Raw genomic sequence first — 25,510 nt, forward strand, 5'->3', positions numbered from 1 at the left:
ACCCAATGGGGCCAACAGATGGAGCCCAGAGTTCTTACTTGTACATTTAAAAATTATGAGGCAATGGAAGAGGATGCAGACACTGCTTCATCCTTCCACTGGCCCCTTCCCCAAACCTCTTCCACCACTGCTGTGGGATATCAAAACTGGAGTCCCCTTTGCAACAGAGCCATAAGGCAGCTACTTACCTGCTCCTGCATTTCAAAATATGCAATTGAGAAGATGTCCACTCTCATAGTACTACACAGGAGGGAGAGGAAGAAGTAGGTGGTCAGAAATGTGCCACAGCAACTCTCAAGTTAGTTTTATCACAGTATTATTGAATCCTTTCAGTCCCATCAACAAGGAATCTGCAACTAGAGGCCCAGAGCCAAATCCAGCCCCTCTCAGTACCATTCAAGCTGGGTGGACAGCAAGATGAATAACTTAGCATTTGGCAGAAACCAAACTGCAGCAGAACAGAAACAGCACCAATTGTGACAAAGACAGGTCAGAATGGAAATCACTGCCTTCTTACATCCCTAGCTGTGGCAAAGTCCCATTGCCACAGTCCATGTTGGAGAAGGAGGGAGAGACGCCCTGACCCTCCATCTGGCATCCCCTCCTCAAAGTGGCCATTCCATAAAAATAGCTATGGGCAAGGGAGGCACAATGACAGAAACATATGAGGAACTCTAGACGTGAAAGACTTAAGCAACAAGAGATGGAATTTCTAGTGAGGGAAATGGTTCATAAGAGGTCTAGTTGATTACCTGACCAAATTTAATCTAGATGTAAAAAAAACCCTGACATGTACGTGTGTGTGTGTGTGTGTGTGAGTGAGTGAGAGAGAGAGAGAGAGAGAGAGAGAGAGATTTTAAGTTGTTTTTAATTATGTATTTTGCATGGGAAGAACTAGCAACTGTAGCTCTGAGGGTAGGAATATGCTGTGGCTAGGCTTCTTGGCCCAATCTCTGACTTGATTTCAACAAGTTGGTTTGATAGCTAGGATCTTTTCTAATTGCTGGATAAAGATTTTGGGAAGGGTCTGTTTTTGTTTTTGTTTAGCAAAGAGTACAAGCTGGGAGTAGAAACCTTCCAGATACTTACATGGTGAAATATTTGTTCCAGGTTTTGTGGCACTGCTGAAGATCTGCATTTACTTCTATAAGAAGAGTGACCAGGGCCTTGCCACATTCCTCCATAGTCTGCAAAAGGCATGGGGAAGGGGATGGGGGAAGTCCTAGCATGAATCTTGTTGCTCCCAGTAACCATTCATTCAAATTAAAGGGATTCTCATCCCCAATACAATGACCTGGTTCGCATGTAATGTTTCCCAGAGAGAAAAACAAGGCCCTGCAGTCCTCCACTGGTCCTGCTGCTGCTGCGCTACCTGGATCTAAGCTTAGCATTACGTTTGAACCTGAGCTTGTGGTTTGTCTCACTCCAGAGTCTGACAAACCATGAGCAGTAGCCAAGGTTTGTTCTTAATTTACAGCTCATAGTTTGTCTGCGAAAGGCAAACCATGCCTCCATTCAGATGTAATCCTAAACCAAAGCATGGCTTAGCCTAGGGTTGCCATATTGCCCGGTTAGCCGGGTTTTACCCAGATTCTTTGCATGCCACCCGGCGCCCGGCTACACCCTTAGGTGGCCCGGATTCTCACCTTTAATTTAAAAAAAAAAAAAGTTTCTAGGTGGTCCGGTTCTGGAGACATACAGAAAAACGTCAGCCGCCCTCCCGACTGTTAAATCTTTCTTTAAACAGTACTGTATACAGTACTATAGCACTTCGTAGCTTTAACCCTGCCCGTTCAGCATTGCAGCCAATCAGAGAAGCCAGGATTGTTTCAGTTTTATTGACCTGAGGCAGTGCCTAGAAAACAAAATGGTGGTTCCCCCCCTCCTGTTTATCTGAAAATCTCATAAATTGGGTAAGTATATACATTTCAGTTTCTTTTCCTCTTGTGTGCAGGAGTCAGATCTTGGGCAGTGTTTTGAAAACCTTCCCAATACTTGCTTTTTGTAAAAGCAATGCTAATCCCATATGTTGCTTGTCACTTGAGGTTGCATTTCTGTCCCTGTTTGAGTAGGCCCCACTGAATACACTGGGACTTGCTTCTGAATAAATAAACCTAGGATTGCACTATAAATATCTTTACAGTTTGTGTAAATAATAAATATATTTGATAGTCATGCTTTTATATAAATATTTCTTCATTTATCATATTTTTGGTTTTTGGTTAGGAATTCTGACTGGTTGTGAGATGCTTAGTTTTCTGCCTTACTCATAGGAATCTTGTGGTTGGTATGGTATTACATTTAGGAAAGTGATACTGCCTTTTGTGTTTTTTTTTCCTATTTGCATTTCACTTATCTTTAACCTCACTCCGTTACAGCCATAGAAGCAACAGCAGCATATGCAAGATAATTAACTCCCATTAGTGATAAGAACAAGAATTTATAATTATTTTTTCAATTAAAACAACAGGCTTATCAATACTTTGAAGAGGACCCGATATTTATTTTCTTTCTGAACCCAGGACTGGGTCTTTCATGATGCCTGGTGGGGGGGGGAGCAGGAGAGCAGTCGATAAGACAGACATCCTGGCATTGGTAATCTAATTAGCAAGGTATGTGTGGGGTTGTTGCACACTTCTAGGCCCAATTTAATTTTGAGTATGGAGGTGGAACCTGTGTAGATGTGGTTGATCAAAGAGAGAAGAAATTTTGAGTTAAGCAAAGCTCTGCTTTTATAAAACCTAAGAAACATACAGATACTTTGAATGTCTGAGTGTCTGCACCAGTGGAATACTGGAGGAACTTGTAAAACTTGCTGCAACAGTATTTAGAACTGAGCATGTGGTGTGAAAGACTCCTTTTCCTAACATTTTGGCTTCTTGTTTTTCTCCACCCACCACATCTTTGAAATATATCGTATATGGTTAACCGTACTGCTGCCCTGACTTACTTTATGTTTGTTGCTATTTTGTGTTTTTATTATGTTTTTATATTGATTGTGTATTTTTATTGTTTTTATTATATTTGTAAGCTGTGCTGAGCTCTGTTTTTAACAGCAGAAGGGCAGGATATAAATCCTCTTAATCAATCAATAAATACTCCATAGTGTTGGAAACTAGAGTCTAGGCATTTAAGGCTGAAAATGTTGCTTTTTAAAAAAAGATTTCTCACATCTTTCCCCAGTTTTTGGTGGTAATTCCTAGGCACAAAAACAAAACAACTGGACAATCCAAATATTAATATGCAAATGATATGCATAATATGCAAACAATATGCAAATACTTTACATAATATGCAAATTAGCCTGCCCAGATTTGTGGAACTGGAATATGGCAACCCTAGCTTAGTCTCAGGTAGCACACAGAACCAGGGGAGGAGCGCAGCAGCCACCATCTTATTTCCAGGAACCTGCACACTTCTTTGTTCATGCTATGCCATGGTTTGGCTTAGTGTTACATGTGAAACGGGTCATTGTCATCTCTGTGGAACTCTCAGGACACTTGTGAAATTAATTCTTAGCCCTCCACACTCTCCTGTCCCATTTCTATGGTTTGGTTGTTAATTGATAGCTCTTGGTGATGTCTTACACAATACACTTTTTGTCCAGCTAAACAGCTTTCCATGGTACATGCTCAGACATAATACATTAACTAGGCATGGGGTGAGGAACCTGTGACCCTTCAGATGTTATTGATGGACTACAACTCCCATCACCCCTGACCACTGGCCATGCTGGCTGATGCTGATGGGAGTTGGGAGTCCAACAACAACATCTGGAGGGCCACAAGTTTCGCATCCGTGATCTGGGCCACCATAGATATGCAGCACCTGTGATTTCTGCAGCTGGTGGAGGGAGGGGTATCACCTAATGATTGAGGAAGATGCTGCTGGCCATATCCACAATTGCCCAGATTACATTTATGTACACACGAGTGCTTATTGGGGTCTGCTTGTATGCACAAGGAATGAAACATCTTTTACTTTCACTCTGCGTTGCCTGGAGTAGTGGAAGTTTGGCAAATGCCAATAAATAGGACTAACCATCCTAGAATCTAAGCAAGATTTCCGCAGCATAAACTCTGTCAGGCTGGAAAAAATTTACCTTTACCATCGGCTTTAGGTGTTGCTTCTTCATCTGAAACCACTCTGCTGTTCCGGCCTGAGAAAACAATACAAAGAACAAAGAGCTCAACAGTCACGTTGCATGTACTTCCAATCCCATTAAAAGCCTACATTCAGACATTAGTCACATTTGAATGAGTTGTATTCCACTACCTCCTACTCCGGATAGACCCACTGAAATTAATTAACCTCAGACAGTCATGTCTATTAACTTCAATGGATCTACTCTGAGTAGGACTGTGTTGAATACCACCCAAAGTATTGTCTGGGCCCATGGTGAAAAGCTACATCCTGTCAGATGTCCAAAGATCACAAGGGACAGGAAGAAGGATATAGGATCAAAGCTAGATATTTTGAGCCTTCTATGAAATGCTACTTGCTCAACAGCTTTTCTCTGAAGAAAAGCTGAATCATACATTTCTCCATGGTGGAAGTAATGGACAGTCCAAGGCCCAGCACTAGTAGCCAGTTTTGGAAAACAAACAGGATTAGACCAACCATTTTCTAACTCCAGCTCACACTGAAGGAAGGATAATAGGAATCCTCAAAGCCTCTATGTGGGCTTGGGAAAGGAGAAATGTGGCTCTGTACCTTGAGTGCCTCTGTCACCATTTCTTGAAGGTCAGGGATCATAGGACAAAGTTCTCTGAAGGCTTTCATTTTACATATCTGGACCAAGACTCTGTGGGAACGAAAAAGCATTGCCGACATTTGGTGCAATTCAAATAAAGGTTTGGGATTCATTTTCCACATATCATATGATTGCCACTTCTCTTCTAGCTTTATTTTTTTTTATTTAGCTGCTGTTTTAATTGTTAATTTACTGGTCTTTTTAAATGTTTTATTATTTGACCTATTGGATTTATTAATTCCTCTAAGATATCATGCAGGGCCAGCCCAAGGCAAATTGCTGCCAAAGACAGACCAACATACGGTGCCCCACCTCAAGGTTAAGGTGCAACGTACTCAAGACTGGTCAAGCTATTTTGGTACCTGAGGCAGAAAATCCAAAAAAACCACTTACGCACACACACACACACACACACACACACACAGGCAGCAAAAATAATACATGGAATAACTTAATAGTTTGTTTCCCTTATGCAACACTCAAAATTATCTGGTTGAGGTGAACACCTCGCTCTGCCTAATGGTAGAACTAACCCAACTTGTGAGGGTTTTACCCTAAAAAGGCAGACTATAAATGTATTAAATAAACAAAGAGCCCAGCCCCTAGCCCAATGTACCAATTTTCATCTTACAGGGAGGTTCTCTTTGAAACATGGGATAAGCATTCACAAACAATATCCCCCACTTGTGGTCTAAAGGGCTACACATTGTTCTTATACTTAATGGGCTGCATGTGTGGACCAGGCTTTATTCATTCAACATCTCAGATGTAGTAGAGACAGGCCACAATCCTGTACCTACTGAACTGGAAGTAAGCCCAAGTGAACTCAGTGAGACTTTTTTCTAAGCAGACATGTATAAGATTGCACTGTTAAATGAAAGATTTCCAGAGGGGTAGCTGTGTTAGTCTGTTGCAGCAAAAGCAACAGTCTAGTGCTGCCTTAAAGATAAAACACATTTTATTATGGCATAAGCTATAAACTCTAGTCCACAAAGGCTTTTGTCAGCCTTCCCCAACCTGATGCCCTCCAAATATTTTTTGGACAACAACTCCCATCATACCTCCACAGCTGGCGCTGATAGAAGCTGTAGTCTAACAACACCTAGGGCTCATCCACACCACGATTTAGTGTGTGTCTGGTGCTACTTGCATTCCCTTGTAATTTGTGTGATTCACATGAAGTTGCAGGCAAGGAGATGCAGTTTTCCCCTTTAAATCCATATTAACCCAATCCAATTATAATGCAAAAAGGAAAGGAAAAACCGTCTCAGCTGTGCAGCGCTCCTCCTTGTAGGCACTTTGCTTTTATTTTTTTTAGTGGGCGGGCTCTCTTTTAATGCCCCATCACCTACTTCCTCTCTCTCTGCTGCCTGCAAAAGCTACCGCAGCCACTGCCTACTTTGCCTTTTCACTCCCTCCCTCCCTGTCCATCTAGGCTGGGACAATGGAGAACGGGGGGTTATCTGTTTCACTTTTTCTTGTCAATTTCACACCTAGGCGCTCTCTGGGCTTCGGCCTTGAACCAGAGGGAGTAAACGTGTAAAATTAGAGGGAGGAGCCATAAAGAAACAGCAACACTGATCCTTTACAGAGGAATGCCTACTAGTGTGAATGGAAAACAGCGGACTGAATCTACCAAGTGTGGACCTTGCAAATCTATCATGGCGGTAAAAGCAGTGTCTTTCGTACGAAGGTATGCTCCCGTGTGGATAAGCCCCTAGAGAGACCCAGGTTGGGGAAGGCTGGTTTATGCCATAATAAATATGTTAGCCTGGTGCCACTAGACTCTGCTATTATTTTAAATGAAATGGATAGATGTTAGGACAGACACAAATAAATGTCAGAAATCATGTTCATCCAAGGTCACTTACTGCCACTTAAGCAGGCAATAATACTACTGGGTGCTTCTAAATGAAGACTGTAGGAAGCTTTTCTTCTTGAGCCTAAGTGTGTGAGATTGTGGTCCCTTTTCATAGGAAATGTTTGTAACAGCTAACCTGAGCAGCGACTGTAGCTTCCGTGTAGAACTGGCAACAGAAAGGGGGAAGACAATCCGGTACCTCCGGAGGAGAGAAATCCCATAGGCCAGCAAGGACTGAAAAGAGTCAGCCAGTTCTATTTTCTGAAGTAATCAACAAAAATATATATTAGCCCTAACTTGACAGACACTGTAGTCTTTGGTATCTTTTGGGAACAGTGACTGCTTCTCAGCTGCCCAAGGGAGATCACAAGCTATGCTGAGAAAAGAAAGCACCTAGGATGTGGCTGGCTTCACCCCCTTCTGTGTTGATAAGAAGAGCCATACAGATCTCCAAGAATAGCATAGAAGCAGTACTGTATAAAAAAAAATTCAGTAAAAAGTGGGAAAACCTGGTGGAGTATATGGCAAGAACAGCAAATATCAAGTATTCATGCATAAGAATTTATGTCTGTCACACTGTTGCTGCATAAATGTGTTCTGGGGACTCAGCAGGAATCCCTTTTAAGATCCAGCCTGGTTTGAAGGCTGTCTCTGTCTGGGCTGGCATACTCTACCAATCCAGCACTACAATTTCATGTGCGTTTCTTACCTGTTCAGGTTTTAATCGACCTTCAACCCACTGGTACTCTATGCTGGTGATCTGGTGGAGCAGGCAGTTGCTGTTGAACTCCAAGATCTGATAGAGTTTGCTGTAAGCCAACCAGTGCCTGTGTCAAAGAGGAGCAAGACACATTTAGCACTGAAATAATGAGGATAAACATCCTACAAAAGCTAGTAGCACGGGGCAATATTCACTCAAAGAGATGGGGGTATCAAAATTTAATCCAATAAAGAATTGTGAATTCTGTGGTGTTGTAGTTTTGGGGAGGGGGGGAACCTTCACATACATCAGCCTGGATAAATTGTGCATATTAGGTATCTGGACAAATTGGCTTGGTTTTCTTAATTTATCTTGGTGATAAAATTTAGATTTTTGTAGAAGCTGAAACATCAATCAAGACTGCTGAGCGACGGAGGAAGAAGAAAAATTATTCTACAACAGTAAGTAGCTCTGGAAAGATCTATTAATGGGACCATATTCAGTCTGCAGCATGTGGCAATGAATCAAATTCATGAATGGGAATCTAGGACTAACACAGGAATCAGCAGAAGGTATCTGTGACTAAGGACACTTCCGATGACCTCCTTATTGAGTATTCATCCTGATTTGTTTGCAGGGAGTTGATGACATTGGCTATTTATTGAGCAATCATTATGATTTTGTGGGGAGGTTGGATGACACTGCATTAAAACAAGTGATCTCATGCTTTCCAGTGCATTTTCCCATCACTTTCCTTATCACAAAAAGCCTTTTGGGGAAGAGGGTTTCTTATGTAAGACCTCTCAATAAACTAGAATTGTGCAACCTAAATTTGCCAGTATGATTGAATCCTGCCTAAAAATAATGACAGTCTGAAAGTGCCCTAAACTCTTAATGCCATGTTTTGTTGTAGTTACATCCACTGACCACATGGCAAGATGCTGCCTCAGACGGAAGGGTGCAGGATATACTCACGCCATAACCTGGTGGAAGTCCGAAAGATCTTTCTGAGTAGCGTGCAGATGCAAGATTGTACTGGCGTGTTCACTCAACTCTCCATCCCAGGAGGTGCTACCAACCTGCAGGGAAAAGGAACAGCAAAATGGTTCCTCCAGCTCAAGTAAAGGAAAGAGACTGCAGCAGTCCTGCTTTGAGAAGCTCTAGCAAACAGCTGCTCTGTGCTCAGTGAGACTCTTGCTTTGTGCTTCATTCTATTGAAATGCTGGCTGTGTGTACACATTTCCAGCTTCAAATACTGCTAGATTGTTCTTTTTTCTTTTCAATTTGGATCAGAGCTGGCTTGGGGGAAAATGTACCAAAATACAGTATTTCATAGGAAACTACAGGATAGATACAGGATACATATGGATTGTGGCTAACCTCATGTGTGCACCACTTCCCAAACCAGTGGGAGCATACTGAAAAGTGAGTAAACGGGAGTGTGTACACAGTTTCTAGCACCATTTACCAAGATGCTAAATACCCCCGGCAGCAGGTGGGCTTGATGTCACTCTGGACAGCAGGGGAGCTTGCCTTCCCCACAATTTAACTGAACAATTCTGCTGAAGAGCAAAGTAGTGGAGAGAAACACAGTTCAATAAAATGAGCTTTACAGCACACAAAATAACAAGTGCACAGACAAAACCAGCACCTTGCCTGCATTAGTTTGCTGCTAGTGGGTCTATGCATTTGGCCCATGTTGCCACTGAAGGTATGTTATTACACTAAAAACTGCATCATTTTGGATAGGAAGGGAGGAATCTCTATTATATTTTACTGCACACAAAATATATTGGGATAAGAATGGAAAGCCTGTAGCTGGGCACCGCCATGTCCACTCCTCCTGCCTTTTAAAGAAGTGAACCTCATTTTCACCTGTCTTCTTGCTTACATGCCCCGTAAATCTAGATGTGGATGCAGTTTTAGAAGAGGAGCTCCAGCCAGCCAGTCTACTTAATCAGCCCACTGCCCAAGAGTTTGTAGTGAGAGTCCCTGAAGGTTTTGGTTTTGCTGCTGCAAGAGATCAACTTTGTGTCTGTGCTTGACCGCAGAACTGAAAGAATCAAATGATCAGATGGGGAAGCATAACCAAGTGTATCATTGCCTTCTCTACTCCTTAGCTTTGAGTTGTTTCCCCTGAATTTTTATCTTATTGTTTATGGTTGGGTTTTTTATATTATATTAATCTTTCTTTTATACTGCGTTCATCTTATATTGTATTCATATACTGTATTCATGTAGAAAGTTTTATTCATGTTTTTGTATACCACTCTGAAACCTTAAGATAAAGGGCAGTTAAGACGTATTTCAAATAAAGCAAAAATTAATAAATTACCTGGCCTACTTTGCCTTTTCACTGAGAAGCTGAATATATACCTCCCTGCCATGTCTTGCTCCTCAACAGGTTCACCCGAGGCATCATCATTGTTTTGTCATTTACCTGATGCTGAAGAAGCTCGTAAGAAACCATCTGCTGAAGCAGGTGCCGGTGGATTGTGTAGCTTGGCTGCGTCTTACTGGCTAAGGTGGCCCTCTAAAAAAGGAAACAAGGTCAGGAATCCAGCTTTTAAGGGGGACTGAAAGGGGGGGTGTCTCTGAGTGACGAACAAGCCTCTTCCCCACCTACACACAGGGCTAGCCCTAGGCATATTGCTGCTTGAGGCAGAGCAGCAAATGACACCCACACACACGCCCAACACTGCCAGTCAAGATATAAATACCCAAGCCAAGTGTCTCTTCCTAGCAGTTAAAAAATACAATAATAAATTCAATAAATAACCATTTGCTGCCCTTTCATGGAACCCAAAAACAGCTGCCTGAAGCAGACACCCCCCTTTGCTTAATATCAGGGCTGGCCCTGGATACACACACTCAGGTGTACGCACACCCTGTCACAATACTGGGGATAGCTGATCTCTGCCTATTCAAGCAAAATATAAGCATAATATAAGCCCATACTAGCCCACTAGCTGGCAAAGTGTTGTTTCATTATTGCTTATATTTCTCATTTGCCATTATCAAAGACACAGAACCACGGCATGGTACAAATACATAAGACAAAGCCAATAAAATGGTAATAATGATATCATAAAACACAGGATAACAATAATAATACAGTTTTAGAACATCTAAATGCCTTCTGAAAGGGGAAAGTCTTCACCATCTTTTGGAAGGTAACCAAAGACTGGGCCGAGCAAACCTCCCGAGGGAGGAGATGGTACAGGAGAAAAAGCCCTGCCCTTTGCAGCCATGCCACTCTAATATTCAAAGACTGAAGCATATAAATCAAAGTCTCCCATAGTTCCCTTAAGGCTGGTTTCACATCTCTCTCAAAATAATAAGGGACCGCTCCCCTACCTTCTTATGAATAAAAAGGAATTGCAGGTGGCAATGTCCTCGATTGGGGTAGGTTTCTGTGCGAGGTTCCAGCCTGCACCAGCGGTCATCCCTGGAGCGCAGGTCCTGTCCAGACAAGGAGAGAAAACAATGGATGGATGACAAAGAGGCTAAGAGGGTTCTGGCTGGTGAAGGACAGGTATGGCCACTGAATTGTGTTAGGCTGCAATCCAAACTCTGGGCAGGCAGCAGCAAGAGTTAACAGAGCTACAGTCCACTGTCACATCCACAGCTGTGCTGCTCATGCTGGCCAGGGCAGAAGGTGGGGGAGAGGCAAATTGCTGCATCACCCTGGAGTTGGCACAGGCTTGTGCCATAATATGGGGGTCATCTTAGGATCCAGTGGATCCCAAGCAGACTCAGCTACTGCCCCTTACTGTCCTGGAATGCCCCATTTCAGGGATTCTGCAGGATGCCTCTGGCAGGGATCCTACCAGTGACACTTCTGCCAGGTGGAAAAGGGAGCTCTACACTGGCAGAGTGATGCTGGCTGGACTGCATGGGAGGAGGCCAACAGGGCTAGATGGAGGGTCACCTCCACCTGATCCAACCCCCCCCCACTCCCAAGTGGTTTGGATTTCAGCCTTAGATACATTATAAAAATGAAATAAATAAAAAAATTCTGATTGCAGAATATATGTTTTCAATAAGACTGCATCTTTTAATCAGTTAATTGCTATGGCTGCAGTCTGGTAAATCACAGATTTGAATTAGCTCCCTAATGAATTAGTAACGTTAAAGTGACAACTAAAATGACCCCTGGGTCTGTTAGGGCCACCTACCATACTGACCACACAGACACACCAATACCATCCTGCCTGCACCAGATTTGATCAAAAAGAAACAAAGATAGCTTCCTTAATCTAAAGCAGGGGTGGCTAATAATAGTTTTAGCTTTTTGGGTTGCAGAATTTCTTAGAACAGGTCTCCATAAACTGCTTTGAAATTGGTCTTCTTTCATCATGGATGCCCAATAGAGTGTTTGGTTGGTAAATAAGCATTAGCATATATCTAAGCTACAGACTACATAATTTTTAACTAATAAATCCATCATCTGCAGAAACTCTGTAGCTTTCAAAACATATCATAGCTAGTTATTGTCCACAACATATAGTGTAATGTCACCCCATAAACAGTACTTCTTTTGAATTTCAGTGCAGGCATTGAGAAAGAATTAAAGAACATCCTTCCAATCCCAGCCTCACTGAGGGCTGGTTCACACAAGTATGTTGATATGGAAAAGTCACCATGAATTGTTGTTTCTTGGTGAGATGTCTGGCCTTATGAAAGTTCTGTTGAAATCTTCCTGGGTGACAAGCAGTCTTAGCTTTTTGACTTTGAATTACTCTTGATATAGTGTGTAGCTGCTGATCTTATACAGCCAGATGGAGTTCCCACAAACACCAGCCAGACACACCAAAGACCACTATGACAACCGATGCTGAGAAATGTTTCTCACTTTTCCCAGCCAGACCAGTTCTCACTCATACAGCCCCAGTGGTTGGAGAAAGGGCCTGAGATAGTAGAAGCCTGGGTGATACTTCCTACTTTGCTACAGATTTGTTGCATGGCCACAAGAAAGCCACTACCTCAAAGTTTTGGTTTACCGTTTTATGAATTATGAAGCTGCGACAAATCTGAGAGGATTAAGCATGGCTCAAGGAAGACCGAGATGTCTATAGGAAAGATGTTGCAACATATCACCATGACAACTCACTGTTTCCTTCCTCACCTGCAGGCGAAGTACCACATTCCCCAGAAAGTCATCCTGCCCTTTGTCCTTCCGAGCATCCTTAAAAATTCTGGAGCGGAAAAAGCAAACAAAGGAGGGTGAAATGACAGAATTTATTTATTTATTTGTTTAAAATATTTCTATCCCGCCCTTCTACCCTATAATAGGGCACTCAGGGCAGCTTACAAAAAAAAAAATCAAACATGTACATAATAAAATTGTAAACAGTAAAATCACAAAAACATTAAAATAAATTAAAATACATAAAATACAAGTAAAATACATAAAATACAATACATATATATACACACACACATATATACATATATATAGGGAGTGGTACTAAAGGGACTACAAAGGTAAAACTTAACGTAGAGGGCATAAAATCAGTGTCAGGCTCTATCTTCAGTCCCTCCCAAAGGCTCTCCAGAACAAGATCATTTTCAGAAGTCTCTGGAACACCAACAGGGAGGGAGCAGAGTGGACTTCTTGGGGTAAGGTATTCCAAAGCTTGGGGGCCACAGCTGAAAAAGCTCTCTCCCGCGTGCCTGTCAGTCCAGCATCTTTTATTCCAGGCACGCAGAGGAAACCAGAGGCAGATGATCTTAAATCCCGGGCAGGTACATATGGGCATAAGCAGTCCCTCAGGTATATTGGTCCAAGGCCGTTTAGGGCTTTATAGGTCAGAACCAGTACTTTGAATTGGGCCCGGAAACAAATTGGGAGCCAGTGGAGTCAATCAAGCACAGGGGTGATATGTTCCCTGCGCCGTGCTCCAGTTAACATTCTGGCTGCTGCATATTGAACCCACTTCAATTTCCGAACCATTTTCAAAGGCAGCCCCACATAGAGTGTGTTACAGTAATCAAGCCTCGATGTCACCAATGCACGTGTCACTGTGGCCAAGTCAACTGCCTCCAGGAATGGACGCAGCTGGTAGACCAGATTGAGTTGGCCAAAAGCACTCCTGGCTACTACAGCCACCTGATATTTAAGCAGCAGGGCAAGATCCAGGACTCCCAAACTGCGGACCTGCTCCTTCAAGGGGAGTGCAATCCCATCCAGAATAGGTTGCAGCCCCGTCCCTGGTGCAGTTTTTCCCGTGACCAGCAGTACTTCCGTCTTGTCTGGATTAAGTTTCAGTTTGTTAGCCCACATCCAGCCCTTCACAGTCTCCAGGCATCAGTTTAGGATGAGCACTCCCTCCCTGCAGTCAGGTGGTAGGGAGAGATAGAGCTTCTCATGTACAAAGGAGCCCAGAATATGCTGCATTTTGTTCTTGTAATGCTTTTCTTATTTGTTTAGTAGCCTCTCTGCTTAACTCTAACTCTACAAAACGTGAAAAGGCCTGTTATTAGCACAAACCTCTTCAGGCCATGGAGATCTGTTAATTCTCCAAGTTTGTGACGTACAGTTTCAACATCATCATCAGAGTCCCTACAAGAAAAGGATATAATCATGTGAATTAATGAATCATTTGAAGATCTCCAGTAAAACAGAGAGAGATGGAACTAAAGTGAGATGTGCAGTACCTGTGCCCTGACAGAATTTAGCATTTTAGACAGATGGAGTAATACTATCAGACTGGTATTCCCAAAGTACTTGCATGGCTGCATGAGGGTGCAATGTTAGGCCTGCCCAACTCCACAGAGATCTTTGACCTTTGAAGGGATACAGCAGGGGAGGCTCAATTTTTTGTGTGATATAAAGCATGTGAGAAGTAGAGTGTGAGAAAAGTTCCTGTTCCACACAAAAAAACATTTGTGCAGACATATTTACGGACAATCTGGGCTTAGCAAAACTTGGCCTGGCATTAGGAATCAGCCTCCATTTTGAATTCACTTAATTTTGAACTCACAAGCCAAACATGTCATTGGGTACAAATTATGTGGGAAATAACACCCAACCCTACTTACCACATGTCTAGATGAAATCTGGCATTCTCTGTATCTTTAAACTCCCTGGAAGACACAGTTAGAAAATTCTACTGATGCAATTTATCTGCAGGTGACAATTTGGGTGAGAAGATGGGGAGATGTTCATTTATTCAATTTATATCCTACCTTTCCTCCAAGGTACCAAAAAGTGACAAACAAGCTTCCCCCATTTTTAAAATCACAACCACCCTGTAAGGTAGGTTAGGGTGAGAAATACAAAACCGACCTTTATGGCAGAGTAGGAATTTGAACCTGGGTCTCTCACGTCCTAGTGCAACACTCTCTCACGATGTCCCCTCACCTGTTCAAGAATGTGTGAAGGAGGAGCAGGATATACCCATCAGCAACATTCTCAGTACACCAACATGGCCATCTGCCATTGCTCCCCAAGCCAGTGTGAAGGGGTCATATGCCTGTAGAAATGTACATTCATAGGGCTCCTCCGCATGCAGGGAAATCCTAACTGTCCCAGAATTTCCCCTTGAGAGGACAGGAAATCCTGTGCTTGAATAGCCAGTGTGTGTAGCTAACATGAGCACTGCAGAACCTGAGGTCAAGATCCACTTTCCCCTTAGGTGTATGAAAAAGCATGAGGAGGGCAATGTCACCCTCAAAGGAAAGAAGAGAGAGAGCAACTAGATAAAGGTAGTCATTCCCCCCTCCCCCAAGCAGTCTGAGAAAAATTTATATAGAGCAAGAACAGATAAAGTTGTGTTCCCCTAGGACCCTAGGTCTTCTAAAGTGAAGCTCTAATTCCAGGCTTTGCTGGATATCTTGCCACCAAGGGAAGTTCGGGCAAGTGGTAGCTGCGCATGGGTGGGTCTTCTTGTGGTGGCTCCCTGCCTCTAGAATGACCTCCCCCTCTGAGGTGCGTCAAGAGCTGATGACATTGTTAATTGTTTTGTCAGCGGCTGGAGAAGTACCTCTTTACCCAGGCCTTTAGGAGGGGATGATGTTTGGAACCATACTGATAATTTTAATCATCTGCTTTTATATCCTACTAGTGTTTTGTTTTATTGTTATGAAATTTTATAGTGTACATAGTTTATTTTATTATTTTTATGTGAAGTATTTCCGCCCTGGGACCATATGGTGAAGGCCGGGCTATACATAAGGTAAGCAAGCCGCCTCTCTCATCATGACAACCATCTCACTATAGGATTCATTTTTAGAATTATCCTTGCTTTGGAGACAGCTATGTGTTCATCTCTCTCAGTTACCCTCAACCCAAACAGCAGCAGATCTTCCCTTACGGCAACTCTCTGGGTCTGCCACCTTGCCACAGGTTAGTCTGGTTCACATGGCAGTGGCCAGAAACCATCTTGTAAAAACCAATTACTACAGAATCACTTCTCCAATAAGGCTCAACCTGTGTGCTCCACAGCATACCATTCCTTTCACCAGCCAACAGCCCCTCACTACTTTCATGGGCAATGGTGATAGGTATAAAAGAGATAACGTTTTGGAGATCTGGTTCTTGTCTGGTTCCTGCAAGGAAAGGGAAGAGTAAGCATGGCAAGTTAGTATAAGCGAAACAAAAGGTGCTTAGACATACAGGATAAAGGTTTCATTCCACACGGGATTTAGCGTCTGGCTGATGATTTGGGTGCGGTGGGTCTGGTCTTCGGGGATCAAATTCTTCACTACAGCCTTCGATCGCTTTTTGTTCTCTTGACGGGTGCCGCCATTGGCGGAAGAGTTCTGACTTTTTGCTTCTATCCCTAGGAGGCAGTATGGGTCGCTGAATCCTAAAAGCACAGAAGTAGCTATTGAGATGTTAAGGCCCCATCACTGCCAGCAGGAAGAGAGTTTCAGAAAGCTACGTGCAGAATGTGCTAATGCAACTCCTTATCCCAAGAGAGAGAATACATGTGCTGGAGAAGGAAGAGGAAAGCCCCAATCCTCCCAGATCCCCAACAGGGTTAACAATTCTTTCCCAGTTCCTCAACATCAGAAGAGGGTGATGTCTAATCCCATTCTACCTTCTAGAGGCTCTTAAGCTTGCCAAGAATAATGAGAGCTGGCTCAGAGGGCTGGAGACTAGCTATAGAATCCCAGCCCTATAGTGAGTGTATAAGGACTGCACTGCAGTGTTATGTATCCAGTGTAAGTCCTTCCCCTTCTTGTTGAACCCCAAGAGAGTGGAAGCAGAGCTGAAACCAGGATGGGTAGAGGGGAAGCTGGATAGCTCTTTAATTGTGTTTGCTTAAAAGTTCTGCCCATCTACTGGTGGAGCTTAGAGGGCATGAACAAACTGATGGAAAACTGCAAGACCTATTCATTTAATTATTTAATACATTTATATCCCACCCATCCTCCCAAAAGGAACCCAGTGTGGCAAGATCCATGGGAACAGTCACTTAAAATCTCATCATCATCATGATTATTACATTTATATCCCACCTTTCCTACAAGGAGCTCAAGGTGGCATACATGGTTCTTTCCCCTGAGGTAAGGTCAGTTGAGAGGCAATAATTGGCCCAAGGTCATCCAAGGAGCTTCATGACAAACTGAGTTTAGATTTGAATCCTGGTCTCCCAGGTCCTAGTCCAAAACTCTAATCGCTACACCAGAATGGCCTCTCATAAGAAGACACATGCCAGTGTCCTTTAGAATATATTTCATCCATAGGTCTGACCTCTGTACCACCCATAGACTCCTGCGGTACCCTGGTTGAAACAGAAGCCATATCTAGCCAGTAAGGTATAATGAAAGGAGCACATCTGCATTAGGATGCTTCCAGATGGAGGCTTAGTATTGCAAACAAGTCATTCAGGCATTGCAAAAGGGTTGTTGGCAAGAAGGTTTTTTTTTAATTTACCATATTTTCCACGAAAATGGTAAATCCAAAATAAAATTGGGGAGGGGAATATGGGCTGGCATTTTGATGCTGAAAACATTATGTGGACAGTGCCAAAAAACTGCATGCAGGGGGAGCAGCAATTCCATGATAAGCACCCAAAGTGGATTCACAAACCTGGGTTTCTGGCATAACCAAGTTATCTCCTAGGTGTTGCATATCCATACACGGGCCAGAAGAACAGTAAAATGGAGCAAAGTAATGGTGCCGTCAGGGATCAAAAGAAAAACAAATCCTTTCAGAAGCTGGAGGGAATTCTAAAACAAGGCCAGCCTGAACCCTTACCTTGTTAGAGCCTTTATATTGTACAGGAAAAGGTGTTTGGAGGATATAAGCTTTCCAGGCAGGAGATGCAACCTGCCCCTAAATATGATATCTATTAGAGTGCCCCTCTACTGCAAATTTCACAAACAGAAGTCAATCCTCCTGAGCAGAAGTAGTACTATGAACTGTATTTTCAGATTCAAAAGTCCCTTTGTTGGAGTTGTAAACTCCCTTCTACTCACCACTGACATCTTTACCCAGAATGCCCCTGGCTTGCTTCACAGTTGCTTTAAGACAAAAAATTGGTCTCTGGAAGAAAAGAAAAAGAAGAACATATTTAAACTAGCAGCACACCAATTTGGACAGAGTACCATACTGGGTGTTGGGCTTGATCATGAAGCTCCTTGTGGGAACATGGGCCAGTCATCATCTTTCAGCATGCTGGTGATGTAAATATAAATTGTGAGGAAGGATCTTTGGATGATGCTGTGAGCTCCTTGGAGCAAGGGCAAAATATAAACCAGCAAACCACTTGGGAATCTTTTTGGGTTGTTTCCAACTTTAGTTCTACTCAGAGTAGACCTACTGAAATAAATGAACATGATTAATTTAAATGCATTAAATTCAACAGGTATATTCTGAGCAGGGCTAACTGTCCTGCCCGAACTCGAGGAACTCAGACAAGGGTGTAGTTTTTTCTTTTATTGAAGTAATAGAAAATTTCAGAGCACTTCATGAATCTACCTATGGCTTACTGAGAACTCAGCATCCCTCTCTAACTAACTAGGCACAACTTGGTGGCATAAAGATGTTGATTCAGCAATTAACCCTTCACCCAGCTTAAGTAGGGCTAGGTGCCCCCCCGCTTGCATGTACCACAGTTGGAGGCGGGCACGTAATTGCGAACTCCTTCTGAGTTGGGTTTGAATTTCCTGCCGAATTCGCCTCATGGACCTGGGCGAAGGCGGGGCCTCAGTGTCCTCTCCCTCTACGGGGGGCAAGGAGAGCTGTCTGGTGGCGGTGATGAGGAGTAAGGGTGCAGTCTGGGGGTTCCTCTTGGGGCGGGGGGTGTCTGAGATGACTGGAGATGACCTGTCAATCCCTGGAATGGGGGCTGCTTCAACGTCCCGCCCCTCACTGGGTCCTTCCCTGGCAGGGACATCCCAGTCCAAGTCTTCCTCCCCCCTCCCTTCCTGTGTATCGGTTCACCCCTGACTTGCATGGCTCACGACACTAACACTGGATGCAACCCTTTGTGATTAATAAGTGCAGCACAAGTAGATGGAATAAAACTACAAACAAAATTTTATAATTCACTTGTAAGAAGAATGGAGGGTTGTTGTGTGGTGCAAGAATGAGTGTGATTAGCCACCCAATTGCTTGCTCAACTGACATCAGTTTTGAAAAGTCTCCCAAGTGGGTATTTATAGATTTGCAGCTGAAGGGCATTATCTTGAGGAGATCTGCAAAGAGAGGAAGGTCTCTTTTACCACAGCTCTCTAACAATAAGTTCAGTGGGACTTACTCCCAAGCAGCACATTTTCTTTTTTTCAGCTTAGGGCTCATCCAGAGGACTGTATAACATGCGATATGATTGCTTTGTGCATTCATTAATTTTCGGTGGTCCATGTGACGTCATCTGTTTTTGCGCATTTTCGCGCGGTTAAATCCGCTTTTGCAGTACTGCAAAAAATGCAATATGCTTTTTAAAATTGGGAATCATCCGCTGTACCTTAAGGCGCTTGGATGCAATACCACGGACTTTAAAGCTGTGGGCAGTCCATGGGCGTTTCCCCATACCCCTTCCCTCTTTCCCAGCCAATCATGTATTTCCACTTTTGCGCATGTGCATGAATGTCCAGGGAAAGCCCAGGAAAACTGAACCAATCAGAGCAATGATGTGGTGTTGGGGGGGCTCTGCAACTTCTACTGTGCAGCTACAGCCGTTTATTTTTAGCCAGCCTGAGAACTGGGTGGCCACTCCGGGTGAGATCTGCAATTGTGATCTGCAATTGTAACGCCCCCCTTTTCCTGGCTGGCCTCGCTCAAGTGCGGCTGGTTGGTGCAGGGAGCTCGCTTTGCTGGTGCTTTGCAAACGACCATGGGAAGGAAAGGGAGAAGGAGGGGGGATGAAGGCAACAGAGCATCAAGTTTTGCCCGAAGTGGTTGGGAAGCTGCTGGGAAGCCTCTCTCAGTGGCTCTTCCCTGATGCTGCTGCCACCGCCGCCTACACAGAAAGCGAGAGGCAGGCAGAGTGAGAGAGAGAGCGAGAATGGGGAGGAGCTGGGAGCCGCCACCGAGCGCTGCACTCTAGAAAAGCTTGGGGGTCAGGAACCTTGCAGCAGAGCCAGAGGTCCCAGCTGGCATTCTTACGTGGTATTTGATTTATTAGACATTTGGGGGGGGAATGAAAGGTACAAGGACAACTTGAATCGAGAACGTGCCTGGGTGGGTGTGCGCAAATACGCAGAGTCACAAAGCTGCCGTGCCACCCCAGGAAAAGCTGGTTCTGTAAGAAGGGGGGTGCTCCCCATTAAACGCTCAGCTTTCCTGCCATTCTTTACAAAAGAAGCAAGTAGTAGCAGTTCCTCAATACCCCCCTTTCCGTTCTGTAGAAATAAGTGGAATTGCCAGCCGTGTGTATCTCCAGAAACTACAATATGCATAAAGGCAGAAAAGCATACAGTCGGTTTTGCAAAATATCGCAAACAAAAACACAGGAATTATTGGCATATAAGTGGTTTGCTAGAGTGTCTCGGGCACCCGCAACCATAGAGACTGGTGGTCTACCTTCCTAGACATGACACGTCATTACTTGCTTGCAGTTCCATGAGAAATAAGTGGAATTGCCAGGTGTCTTTACCCCCAGAAAATTTGATATGGAAAAAGGTAAAACCACATACATTCGGTTTAGTGATATATCGCAAATGCAAGCAAACAACAATACAGCAATTATTGTCAGATAAGTGGTTTGCAGTTCTCTTTTCTCAGAGAAAACACTTCAAAGCGGAGAAAGAGGAAAGGATGTTTAGCAGCTGTAACCTCATTCCCTTTGCATGCCTTCCTATTACAAATTGTTCCTGGAGAATATGTCCAGCGTGCGTGTGTGAGTGCAAATGGGGGGGAGGGGAGGCCCTGGACTCAGCACCACCACCAGCAGCCCCCAAGAATCGAGGGATCCAGCAGACGTGTGGGGTTCCCTAGCTAGGAAAGGCTGCTGGGGGCGGGGTGTGAGGGGGGAGATGGAGATCCCCCTCCCCCATGCCCTCACTTGTGAACAATGTTGCCATAAGGGAGGAAAATGTAGCCGCTGCCGCCACCTCCCACTGCACTGAGCTCGCTACATCGCGGCGCTTCCTATCCCGAAGCTTTGCTGGTGCAGCTGCTGTGAAGTAGCCTCCTCCACCACCACCCCTGCATGAGCCGAGGAAGCTCAGCATGGCTTTGGCGCTGCTGGGGCTCCTGCTGTTCCTGGGCTCCGGGGTGTCACACAACCCTGTCCAGGCGCCCATTGGGCTCCAGCTGCCCTCAACTGTACAAGGCAGAAATTTAATAGCTGTAAGTGGAGCTGTACAAGAGCCAAAAACTCGGTCAACTCCATTACAGCCACTACTGCCAAACCAACAGGAAATTCAAACTTTTGTGCTCTTACGTTCAAGCTCATCCGCGTTATTGTGCTTCAATGCAAAGGGGGAGAGGAGCATACATCACATTTTGCAGACCAATTGGCTGATAGGGGGTGGTGTTACAGGCACAGCGGGGAAAAAGCGAAAAGAATGTACGGGTCTTCCTGCTGCGGGCGCAAAAAAAGCGTATTTTTCAGATCGGAAAAGAGCGAATTTCAGGCAAAGTGGGGACTATCAGAAGACAAAGCGAATATGGAAAACGTGGATTATCGGGGTCAGTTTAGACAAGCCCTGAGGCTCTTTTTATCACTTTGTCCTATTCACACAATGTTTACACGTAGGAAGCCACATGCACACTATGCATTTAAAGCACGTTTATTCCATTTTAACAGTCATGGCTTCCCCCAAAGTATCCTGGGAAATGGAAAGACAGTCCCCAGCACTCTTAACAAACTACAGATCCCAGGATTCTTCAGGGGTGTTAAGAAGTGTAAGAATGCTTTAAATGTATGGCAAAGATGTGTCAGCAGTAATTCACTTCTTCAAAAAATGGCACAGAACAGGCAGTAGTAACCCCTAACAACAACAAAAAGATCTGTGATCAGGTTCTCTTGCAGGTGGGATTTTTTATTATTTTAATTTATTTTAGCTAATTAGCAGCTGCACATCAGTTTGAAAGATTGGGGAAGTAGTGCTAGAAAAATTAGGTTAATGTTTCCAGTACTATTTTCCCCTGATCTAAATCCCTCCCCTGGTTGTTGTTAGCTCTTTGGGAGCTGTATATTCACAATCAGAATCTATCCTGAAGCACATCCCCCCCCAAAGTTCAAGTTACAACTCCACCTATGCACAGATGACCTTCAGTGCCGCTGCAGAATAATACATCATACCCCTTATCTGCAAGAGGAAGATCAGAGAAGGAGCAGCTGTATGAAGCTTGCTTCTCTCTCCCTCCAAGAAAGAATTTGGCTCCAACAACCAGTTGGCCTGGGACTGCACACTCTGCCTTTTGCCACCAGCCAGAAGAACAAGGGTGCTGGGTGTTTTGCTGCATTCTTTTAATGCACTCTAAGCCAATTTGGAGGTCATCTAATCAAAAGGCATAGTATATTTTTAAAAAACAAAATAAGTAATAAGCATCCTTCACCTATGTGCGTACACATATAATGTACATGCTTTGAGTTAGAACAGGGGTGGAAACCTTTTTCAGCCCAAGGGCCACATTCCCTTCCTGGCAATCTTCTAGGGGCCATATGCCAGTGGTGGGTGGCACCAGAGGCAAAAGTGGACAAAGCCAACAAATCAAAAAATTATCTCTGTATGGTATTTATTTATTTATTGCACTTGTATACTGCCCCATAGCCGAAGCTCTCTGGGCAGTTTACAGCAATCAAAAACATTAAAACAATATTTATTTATTTATTGCACTAGTAGGCACAGTAGGCTAGTTTCTATACACACTCATACAACTCTCTCTATTCTCCACCAGGGCAAGCAAGAAGCACTATCCGAGTTTAACGACACTTTCCAGCCAGGCAAAAACATGCAGGGAGGGTGTGAAGTAGGACCAGTGAGAGGTGTGGCCTGGGGAAAGGGAGTGTAGCTAGGGAGGGGGTGTGGCCTGGAGAGAGTTGTAAAGGCCAGACAGAGAGGCCCGAAGGACCTGAGGTTCCCCAGCCCTAAGACTTTACCTCTAGCTCTTTGACTCTCTGTAGCAGAATACGATGTTCTTCTGGATCCATATTGAAGGCCTGGTTTAGATATTGGAAGAGAAATAATTAGACAACAACTTGGCTTTAAAATATTGCACACGGTGTGGGGGAGGAGAATTCCATCACCTCAAGCTCAGTGAAAGGGAGGCAGCACTGAGCATACATTTTAAGATTAGCCCTTTATACATAAATATTTGGGATTACACATATAGTGACTGAAAACAGAGATGGGGAATTTGAGGCTTTTCCTTTCTGGTCTCTGCATGTAGCTCCTGGCTGAACCAATGTTCAGCCAACCCAGAGGGGTCCTGAATGACAAATAGATGCAGGGGAACTTTACATCGGCTTCTCTTGCTCCAGCACAACTTATGCCGACTTCCCCTGCATTGGATTGTTCTGTAAACCTTTGTCTGTTTGCTTCTACTTTCACTATTACGTGCCTACAGTTCCTTTCTGACTAATGGACTTAGATAGTTGAGGAAGTTCATAATGAAGAGAATAACCACTTGTCTCAAGATGTCATTTGTGTTTTTTAAGATATTAAAAAAACCGAGGCAGTCATTCCTCAAAGTGGGAGGGAAAGATGTGGGTAAGTAAAAAAACACAATCCAAAATAAAGAAGGACGCCAGACTTTGGATAGGATATTTATGAGACAGGTGGACCTGGCCTTTTAGTCTGACCTTTTGCACATACGCGTATAGCTCTTCTGGATCAGCAACATGGTTAAGTTCTGGTTTGCCCAAGCGATGGAAAATGGTGTAGAGGACCTCTTCATACAGCACGGTGAGCTGCAACAGTACATTAGGAGCAGGTCAGAACCCGGCCAACATCTTGTGTATTAGCGTCCCTACATGCTTACTATACTGTGGACTTGTTAATTAAAGGGAACTCTGAACAGAATAAGGTTGTCATTCACAGGAGAAGGGTTTTTCATATAAAATAATTCTTTCAAAGAGATCACTGGACTTCATGATGGATAATTAGAGAGCAAGAAATAGCCAGAAGGCCATCGGCTTACAACCAATGTCACATGGAAGAACCCCCTTCCAACCTGCCATGCCCCACTACCTTCCTTTCAGGACTAAACCAGACCTAGATGAGACCTTGGGAGGAGGAAGACCCCACTGTTGCCCCTAGCACCTATGCAGATCAAAGGTAGTTGATGGAGACAGAAAAACCTCCTAAGATCATCACCAAAAAAGGTGCCCCAGTCAGGGAGAACCTAATACACCATGTTTGGTCCTACTCTCCAACTCTAGACGGTCAAAATCACTTCTAGGAGCAGAAACTCCTAGAATTGAGAGTCAGACCAAAAGGTACACCATCCTCAATAACAACACAAGGACTCCCTTTCCTTCGTGCTACTGAGGAAAAGGAAGGCAGAATCAACACGTGCTCTGGATCAGGGTCCTGCTGTTGCTCTGCTAAGGCATGGGGAAGCAGAGCCAGCTATAAAGCTGATCAGTTGGTGCCTAGCACTTGCTGATGCATCCTGTTCCATGTGAGACACTGTAGCTGGACAGCTCCCCTACTGCTTTGGATGACTTGCATTCTCAGCCTTGGCCCTCCTGGTAAAATGGGAATCTAAGCAAAAAACTGTGGTGGAAACCACACCAACCTACACAATGAACTCTCACACCAAGCCGAGAGCAGGTACGTCTCAAAGGCACCTGCACAGGAAATAGCTCCAGATAAACATTTAAGAACTAAACACAGATACAAGAAGTGCAATCATGAGATGGCTAAGAAGTTGCATTCACTCTAGAAAAATCAACACTTGACTGACATCTTGCTTTCAGGACCAGCCCATCGAGCTGGGCACTTGGAACAGGGCAGCACCCCTACAGAAGCACTGAACAACTAGCTTTCAGGAACCCCTGATAACCATTGTTGATGCAATTTTTAGCTTTAGCCATTGCCTGCTCTAGTCTGGCAGGTTCGTTTGCCAGGTTTTGAGGAAAGAGGAAGCAGGGTTGTAATTGCTAGATAACCTCAGGATATGCTTTCTAACCAGGGGCATGTGCAGTAGAATCATCTTGACCCAAGGGGAAAGGAAAAGAAACTGAGGAACTGTCACCATCCAGCTGCCATAGTGGCCCCTCCCTCCCTCCCTCCACTGTCACCCCAGGGCCATCTGCAGTAGAACCATCTTCACCCAAGGGGTAAGGAGAAGAAACAGTAACAGATTCTTCTCAAACAAGCTGATTTTTCATTTTATTGTAACTTTTAAAAAACATTACATGTTTTTGTAATAATCTTATATAAACCGCTTTGTGAAGTCCGCCTGAAAAGCAGTATATAAATGCTTTAAATAACAACAACAACTCCTCCTCTAAGTTAACCATAGCAAGGAGAGAGAAGAAATGGAGTGCCCTGTTCAGAGAGCTGGAAGAAGCGGAGGAGAAGGACTGAGAGCTGATCAGAAGGAATGGTAGCAGAGAGGAGAGGGGGAACAGCAGAGTTTGGCCCTGTATAAGACACCTGCTGCCTCCACATTTCCTGACTTTAACCTACAAAATGGTTGATGGGAGTCTCCATACTGAATGGCTGGTTTTATAACAGGTGAAAGTATCCTTGTTTGAAAAGCATAGGACATGGTCCAGGTGTGCTTCATGCTTTATTTTACAACAAGGGATAGACACATGTACAGAATTTACAGAGATAATTC

At 43.9% G+C, this 25,510-nt stretch overlaps 1 protein-coding gene across 6 annotated transcripts in view; it reads right to left on the reverse strand.

Annotated features, from left to right (window-relative positions):
- UNC13D (unc-13 homolog D) overlaps nucleotides 1–25,510 on the reverse strand; it is an 85,714-nt gene that overhangs the window by 26,025 nt on the left and 34,179 nt on the right. For all 6 annotated transcript variants that reach the window (XM_061616212.1, XM_061616213.1, XM_061616214.1 and 3 more), the window contains 16 exons: nucleotides 23,523–23,630; nucleotides 22,821–22,880; nucleotides 17,746–17,812; nucleotides 15,935–16,127; nucleotides 14,359–14,403; nucleotides 13,808–13,879; nucleotides 12,443–12,512; nucleotides 10,672–10,776; nucleotides 9,755–9,847; nucleotides 8,290–8,393; nucleotides 7,324–7,441; nucleotides 6,751–6,875; nucleotides 4,714–4,804; nucleotides 4,103–4,159; nucleotides 1,090–1,187; nucleotides 189–240 (listed from right to left, as the gene is read on the reverse strand). In XM_061616212.1, coding sequence (XP_061472196.1) covers nucleotides 189–240; nucleotides 1,090–1,187; nucleotides 4,103–4,159; nucleotides 4,714–4,804; nucleotides 6,751–6,875; nucleotides 7,324–7,441; nucleotides 8,290–8,393; nucleotides 9,755–9,847; nucleotides 10,672–10,776; nucleotides 12,443–12,512; nucleotides 13,808–13,879; nucleotides 14,359–14,403; nucleotides 15,935–16,127; nucleotides 17,746–17,812; nucleotides 22,821–22,880; nucleotides 23,523–23,630 — 1,458 coding nt within the window. The remainder of the gene's footprint in view (nucleotides 1–188; nucleotides 241–1,089; nucleotides 1,188–4,102; nucleotides 4,160–4,713; nucleotides 4,805–6,750; nucleotides 6,876–7,323; nucleotides 7,442–8,289; nucleotides 8,394–9,754; nucleotides 9,848–10,671; nucleotides 10,777–12,442; nucleotides 12,513–13,807; nucleotides 13,880–14,358; nucleotides 14,404–15,934; nucleotides 16,128–17,745; nucleotides 17,813–22,820; nucleotides 22,881–23,522; nucleotides 23,631–25,510) is intronic.

Source organism: Rhineura floridana, chromosome 3, assembly GCF_030035675.1.
Source record: "Rhineura floridana isolate rRhiFlo1 chromosome 3, rRhiFlo1.hap2, whole genome shotgun sequence".
Taxonomy (NCBI): Eukaryota; Metazoa; Chordata; class Lepidosauria; order Squamata; family Rhineuridae; genus Rhineura; species Rhineura floridana.